Genomic DNA, 7,637 nt, shown 5'->3' with positions numbered 1-7,637 from the left:
ATCCCAGAACACTCATACACCTGTCTTGAACTAGTACATGTGTTGGATTCCCAAAACAATCAACAAATTTTGTACTGTATCACATACACGTGATAAAAATACCAGAAGGGATTGATTTGTTATGAATACTGGTAAGTTTAAAAACCAACGGGAGTAAACAAATCCAAGTGTTTCTTAGACCATGAACCACCCTGAAGACAAAAATAGAACATTGTTTTTTCTGCGGGACCTTTAGGTACAGAAGGCAGAGATAATCCTACTCTTCAGTTTATGACACATGATCTCTATGTATGCATAAAAAGATTTTGGTTTTTTGTTCTCTTTTTCCTTATTCCCCTTCCCAGCCATAGACAGCATTATAAATTATCTGATATTTATAATTTTGTGTTTTTGCAAAATGGGTACTGTCTTCCATGTGTATATTTTTAATTTACATAAATGATGTCATGTTTTAAATCTCATTGTGTTTTTCCACTCAGCTGGAAGTTTTAAAGAGGAAAATTGAAAAAAAAATAAAAGAAGATTGTACAAATTGTATATGAGCAGTTTGCTCTTTCGTTCCGATTCTCACATCCATTTAATTTGTTCCCTCCTCTGTTCTTTCCTCCTTTCCTCCCTCCCTTTTTTTTTTTTGTATAACACTAACTAGGACCTTTAGTACTAAGTTAAAGTACAGCAGCAATAGAGGGCATTCTAGTCTTGTTGCTGATCATAAGGGAATTGTTTAGTCACTAAGTCATGTCTGACTCTTTGCAATTCCATTGATTGTAGCCTGCCAGGCTCCTCTGTCCATGGGATTCTCTAGGCAAGAACACTGGAGTGGGTTGCCATTTCCTCCTCCAGGGGGTCTTTCCAATCCAGGGAGGGAACCCTTGTCTCCTGCATTGCAGATGGGTTCGTTACCACTGAGCTACCTGGGAAGCCCACTCTTAAGGGAGTATATATCCACTCAATATCTGGCATGGATCTCCAGGATGTCACCTTTACCAAATTAAGGAAATGTCCATCCTTCTGTTCTTAGGGTTTTTAAAATTATAAATAGGAGCTGTATTACTTAACTTCCCTTTTCTATATCGACTAAGATCATCACAGAGAATTAAACCTTCATCTTTCAAAACAGGAAGCTAATAGACATCTAAAGCTGCTAAACCATGAAGAGCAGGAAGGCATTTTATTTCAAATTATGATGACAAATACCAGAATAGTTCAAAAAAGTAAAAGCATCTCATTCTGGGAAGCTAGTCTGGAAGATGGGTAAGGCAGGAGATTGCTGTTTTTGTCATATAACTTTCCTTTTTGATTAACAATATATGCATGTATTACTCTGGTATTTTTTTAAAGAAAGCTTAATTTAGCCAAAAAATGAAATAAGATTCATGTACCATATGAACCTACACATTTAGTATACAATCATACGATTTTTAGTATATTCATAAAGTTGTGCAGTTATCACTACTAATTCCGGAACACTTACATCAACCCAAAAAGAACCCGCATACCTGTTGGTAGTCATCTCCCATCCCTCACTCCTTACCTCATCCCCTGGCAACAACTCATCTACCTTTTGTCTCTTGTGATCTGCCTATTCTGAACACTTCACATAAATGGAACCATATAATATGTAGCCTTTATGACGTGCTTCTTTCATCTTTCAAGGTTCCTCCATGTTATAGCAGTACCTCATTTTTTTTTTAATAATTGTATCTATTTTCAGCTGTGCTGGGTCTTCACCCCTGCTTAGGCTTTTCTCTAATTGCAGTGATCAGGGGCTGCACTCTAGTTGCACACGGGCTTCTCACTGTGGAGCACGAGTTCCAGGCATGCAGGCTTCCGTAGCTGCAGCACATGGGCTCTAGAGCACCAGCACAGGAGTTGTGGTACCCAGGCTTAGTTGCTCCGCAGCAAGTGGGATCTTTTTGGCCCAGGGATCAAACCCATGTCCCCTACATTGGCAAGTGGATTCTTTACTAATGAGGGAAGCCCCCTCATTCATTTTTATAGCTGAGTAATATTTCATTATATGCATAGACCACACTTTGTTTATCCATTTGTCAGTTGATGGAGATTTGGGTTGTTTCCTTTCTGGCTATTCTGAATAATGTTGCTGTGAACATTTGTCAACAAGTTTTTGTGTGACTATGTTATCAGTTCTCCTGGGTGTATACCTAGGGGAAGAATTGCTGGGTCATATGGTAACTCTCTATGTAACTTTTTGTGGAAGTGCCAGTTTTCCTAAATGGTTGCACCATTTTACTAAAGGTTAAGTCTTAATGGTTCTTTTTTTTAAAATATATTTTATTTTTAAAAAGTATTCTTATTCATTTGACTGTGCCAGATCTTAGTTGCAGCACATGGGATCTAGTTTCCTGACCAGGGATTGAACCCCAGACCCCTGCATTGGGACTGTGGAGCTGCATTGGGAGCTAGTGGATCACCAGGGAAGTCCCCTTAATAGTTCTTTAGTCTTCATCATAATCTGACTCTGGCCTCCACCTCCTGCCCAATTTCTCCTTAGCTCTGCCAACAAATGCCGGTCACAGCTTTCCCGTATGTGCCAGGTTGTTTCTCACCTCTGACCTTTGTTTCAGTTTCATCTGCCTGGAAAGCAGGCTAACCTCCATACCGTATCTGTTAACTGCCTCCTCCAGAAAGCCTTCCCTGCCTTCATTCCTGCTCCCCTAGGATGAGGTAAGGGGCCCTCTTCTCTGTACCTATACAGTAGGTAATTAACATGCTTTAAATGCCATAACAGATTTTACAATTTTGCTTTTTCCCCCTCTGTTTTATTGAAGTCTAGTTGCTGTACATCAAAGTGATTCAGTTATACACATTCTTTTTTTTATATTCTTTTTCATTATGATTTATCCCAGGTTAGATATAGTTCCGTGTGCTATACAATAGGACCTTGTTGTTTATCCATCCTAAATGTGCTGAAGTGTAATAGTTTGCATCTACCATCCCCAAACTCCCAGTCATCCCTTTCCCTCCCTGTCTCCACCTGTAACTATGCTTCTTTGTCTACCTCCTGCACTAGGAGGAATTCTTTAAATGCAGTTGTTGTTTTTTTTTCCTTTGTATCCCTCGAACCTACTGGTCCCCTTCAATAAATGGCTGTTGAATGTGTGACTTCCAGATATTTACCAAGGGTCTACTAAGAGCCAGTATACAAAGAGACCAGATATGAGACTAGTACAGTGAACAAATGTGTGCAAGACAGTCCCTGCCCTGAATGGGGATGAGCCCTAGTCAGTGGGGAAGATGGACACTGCTGCTGCTGCTATGTTGCTTCAGTCGTGTCCGACTCTGTGCGACCCCATAGACGGCAGCCCACTAGGCTCCCCCGTCCCTGGGATTCTCCAGGCAAGAACACTGGAGTGGGTTGCCATTTCCTTCTCCAATGCATGAAAGTGAAAAGTGAAAGCGAAGTCACTCAGTCCTGTCCGACTCTTAGCGACCCCATGGACTGCAGCCCACCAGGCTCCTCCATCCATGGGATTTTCCAGGCAAGAGTACTGGAGTGGGGTGCCATTGCCTTCTCCAAAGATGGACACAGAGACATATAAAACAAGCAAGATCAAAAAGCAAACACGGGACTTCAGGGGCTTGGACACCTTAAAGTCTTCCCTTGTCTTCTCCCATTTTTCCAAAGCCCTACACAGGCTCCAGAGGACTCTCGTAGCATTTACACTTGCCAAACTGTGTTAAATATTTTATGTGCATAATTTCATTTATTCCTCACACAACCCTATGAGAAAAGTATTGCACTGCTCCTAATAGACAGACTAAAAAAAACTAAGTCTCATAGAAGTTAATTCCTTTGCCCAGGGCCACAGAGTGTTACAGCTTGAGTTTAAGCCCAGATCTGTCCAACCCCAAAGGCCATGTTCTTAATCAATAGTTTCTATACTATTTGCCCCTCCCCAAACTATACTATACTATACTATACTACTCATATCAACCTAAAACATCCTTCCAAGAAACATAAATAGCGCTTATAACCCACATAAAATATTTCTTTAAAAACAATACATCAAATACTTCCCTTATTTTATTTTGCAAATATTTACTGAGAGCCTCACACACTGGGCTTCCCTGGTGGCTCAGACAGTAAAGAATCTGCCTCTACTGCAGGAGACCCAGGTTTGATCCCTGGGATGGGAAGACTCCCCTGGAGAAGGTAATGGTTACCCACTCGTCTTCTTGCCTGGAAAATCCCATGGACAGAAGAACCTGGTGGGCTATGGTCCATGTGGTCAGAAAAATTTGAACACGACTGAGTGACTAACACTTTCACAATTTCTTTCACTTCACATACACTAGGCACAGATGACACTCAATTTAACCCTGATCAATACACAATTCTAGGAACTGTAGCATATTTTTCTCCTCTCAATTGAGTAATGTCAAACATTTAAGTTGATTTATAGCCGAGCAAGTTACCTAAAATACAAAAAAGCAGCTAGCGTCGTACTACGGTTCATTATAGCTAGACCTACCCAGCCATCTCCCAACAAATTGTGTTCCCTCATCACGTACCACCGACCACTCTTCCTCACTGGCAATGTTCTACTTCTTTCTCTGCTTACTAAAATCCATCCTTTTGTATGGGGCCACTCCTGATTAGGCCAAAAGCATTCTCTTATCTAGATTATTTATCACCCACGTCAGTGGTTTCCAAACACAGCTCATTAAAATAAACTGGCTGTTAAAATGAGAATGCCCTAAAATCAGCGGAGACATACTTTGACAAAGCAAAGGCCTAGAAACTATTGTGCATACAGGCTCAGTCACATCCAACTCTTTGAGACCCTGTGGACTAGAGCCCGCCAGGCTCCTTTATCTGTGGGACTTTTTAGGCAAGAATACTGAAGTGGGTTGCCATTTCCTATTCCAGGGATCTTCCTGACCCAGGGATCGAACTCCCATCTTCTGCGTCTCCTGCATTGGCAGGCAGATTCTTTATCACGGCACCAGCTGAGAAACAATCTAAACGTCCATCAAAACGGATGTGGTTAAATCATTACGGCATATAACATGAGGACAAAAAACTAAGTTACATTAAATGAAAACGTAACTTAATGTGCATGGAATCCAGCTTTTCAGAAAGAAGACAGGTAGGTAGATTGATAAGCCTGTATACGCACAGTATATATTAATATCCGGAAGGACTAAAAAGAACGTCATGCATGATTGCCTTGAAACAGAGCACACCAAAAAAACCCAGCTGTGAGAAAACTTTTCACCTTACTCTTCTGTAATTTTACAATTTTGAACTATCTCCCTATATAGATGGATATTTTAATTATTAAAAAAAAAACCCACAAAACCCAAAAAGACTCTTAAGACTCAGCTCAGTTCTAAAGATCACAATCTTTGGGGGCAGGGACTAGACTTTTTAAACTGTTAAACTATGCAGAGATTCTGATGATCAATAAGGCTTAGGAACCACTCATATGGTATTTAAGGCCTCATATATTAAAGTGTACATATGAGACTATAACTTTATACCCATAACTAGAAAAGCATGGAGGGAGAATATTTTATACTGTTTTTCCTAGAGTTCTTATCTCAGAAAAGGTACTCGATAAGTATTTTGACGACAATGGTGTAAAAGTATAATTATTTTTCTATGATATTCCATTCCAGTGCAGAAAGGTTTTTAAAAATATATTTAACATGGCATTATGGGACAATTTAAAATGACCACTTTCAATATATGAAGGGCCAAACATCAAAAGTGCCAACAATGATTTTTTTATTTTTCTAAACACCACAGGTATGGCTACACTGCAAGGGCAAGTGGTGAAGTCCAAAGGTAAAACTGTAAGACTTAGGGATGAGTTCCACTTCCTCCTTGCATGAATGAGTAAAACTAGCATCTAGAGGAAACTAAAGTTGTGGATAATGGATTACAAATGAGTCCTGCATTATCACTGAGAGCATTCAAATCCCCTTCCTCATAAGGAAAAGTACTTCTCCCTTCTCTCTGGTGATAGACATGCCTCTTCCACAGTTGCCAGCTTTTTCTTCTACCGGTGCTTCCCATGTCGATTAAAGCGTTTGTAGAGAAAGCTGATGCGTTTGTTCAGGTTGTGCAGGTCATCAATGAACATCCGATTTCCTACCATTCTCTTCTTTCGAATACAACGCTGCAGTTCATTCCCCTTCCAGCCTCGAAGCCACACGGGGCCCTTGATCAATTCTTTGGGGTGTTTTTCAAAGTTTCCTGTGTAATGTGACAGAAGGCATTAGTCCCAGTCGGAGAGAACCCAACCTCCACCAGCTAAGCCCTCACCAACAGCTGCATTTCCCCCAGCAGCACCTACAGACATGACAGTCAGGCTACAGTATAAAGAGCACAGATTCTGGAGCAAGACTGCTTGGGGTACAAATTCTGGCACTGCCACGTATTAGCTTTGTAAAAACTACCTAACCTCCCTGTGCCTGAAGTTCCTCACCTGCAAAGGAGAAAGGTTATGAGGATTAAATGTGTTAAATGCATGCAGGGGACACAGAAGAGTGCCAGGTAAACTGCCAGATAAGTGTTCTTACTATTCAACAAGGTACCATTCCCACACAGGTGAAAAAACAGTCGTTACAGCGTAACTGCCATTCTGAAATTCTGCACCATGGAGTCAAGTCTTACCCAGGATCCCGATATTGTCATATACCCCGAACATCGCCCTCTTCTGGTTCCAACGATCAATCACTTTGGGGGGCGGGAGGGTGACCCTTACATGGAACAATCTGGGAACACCTATGGATGGGAAAGAAAGAGAATGAATCTGAGCCGCTTACGAGAAGCAGCTCTCGGGGTGTCCTACATCAGCCACTTACCCAGAAAGAAACTTCTGCAGGCCAGCGGCACCATGCCCCATAAGCGCCTGCCTGCCACCCAAGAGAGGCTCCCTGCCATTGCTCTCGTCTCTCCCCTGCAAGACTGCACGAGCACTAGAGGGAGGGTTAGACGTGACCTTCCAGGAGATAACAGAACCTTCTCCGCTGGGGTCACGCGGGTACTAACTTCATGCAGCCATCTTGGATTTTACCCAGGTAGCGCTGGGCTCAAGGCCCGCCCCAACCCCACCTTTCCCAACCACAAGCCCCGCCCCGCCGCTTCCGTTCTGACCGCCGGAAGTTTTTAATGCGCTAGAAGAGCAGAAGGTGTCGTCTGCTTTAGGGAGTCCCAAAATGAACTTCAAGCAAGAAAATTCACCCGTTCTTATTTCCTTGGGCGTCCCTCAACTGAGGGAGATGAAGGTCCAGAACCTGGAGCCCAGAGCTTCCTTTTTCCGTGCCCCACAGAAGTTTTGCGCTATAGCTGTTTTTATTCCCCCTATTTGACCGGGGAGGAAATCTGAGGCTGACGGAGTAAAGTGAACTTCTGGACGTCACATAGCAGACGAGATGGCGGAAGCTGGACTAGAGCCTAAGCCTTCTAACTGTCGGCTTCTGTCCTCGGGGGTGACTGAATGGGTCACTGTCCCAGGGGCACGGCCACTGCTCAGCTAGGAACTCGACTCCTCCAGCAGGCACCGCGGAAAAAGAGGACTTTGTAGGGAAGAAGGCGGCCGCGAGTGCGGCGTGGGTGGGGGAGGGAGCTGGAATCTAAGTCCCGCCCTCCTTGGGCAGTCGGC

At 42.8% G+C, this 7,637-nt stretch overlaps 1 protein-coding gene across 2 annotated transcripts; it reads right to left on the bottom strand.

Moving 5' to 3' along the window:
* Positions 1 to 5,738: 5,738 nt before the first annotated feature.
* Positions 5,739 to 7,581, bottom strand: MRPL51 (mitochondrial ribosomal protein L51). Of its 2 annotated transcripts, none has more exons than XM_086402343.1 (3): positions 7,217 to 7,581; positions 6,647 to 6,757; positions 5,739 to 6,226 (listed from the first exon to the last, which is right to left on the bottom strand). In XM_086402343.1, the coding sequence occupies exons 2-3, from the start codon at positions 6,678 to 6,680 to the stop codon at positions 6,030 to 6,032; spliced, it is 231 nt and encodes a 76-aa protein (XP_086258469.1). In that variant the 5' UTR covers positions 6,681 to 6,757; positions 7,217 to 7,581; the 3' UTR covers positions 5,739 to 6,029. The 2 variants fall into 2 exon arrangements, with proteins under 2 accessions (XP_086258469.1, XP_086258468.1); XM_086402342.1 differs by lacking the exon at positions 7,217 to 7,581 and adding an exon at positions 6,838 to 7,061.
* Between the last annotated feature and the right edge of the window lie 56 nt (positions 7,582 to 7,637).

Source organism: Bos grunniens, chromosome 5, assembly GCF_055505025.1.
Source record: "Bos grunniens cultivar Pamir isolate PY7600 chromosome 5, Bosgru_T2T1.0, whole genome shotgun sequence".
NCBI classification, from domain to species: domain Eukaryota; kingdom Metazoa; phylum Chordata; class Mammalia; order Artiodactyla; family Bovidae; genus Bos; species Bos grunniens.
This window is presented reverse-complemented; position numbering and strand designations above follow the sequence as displayed.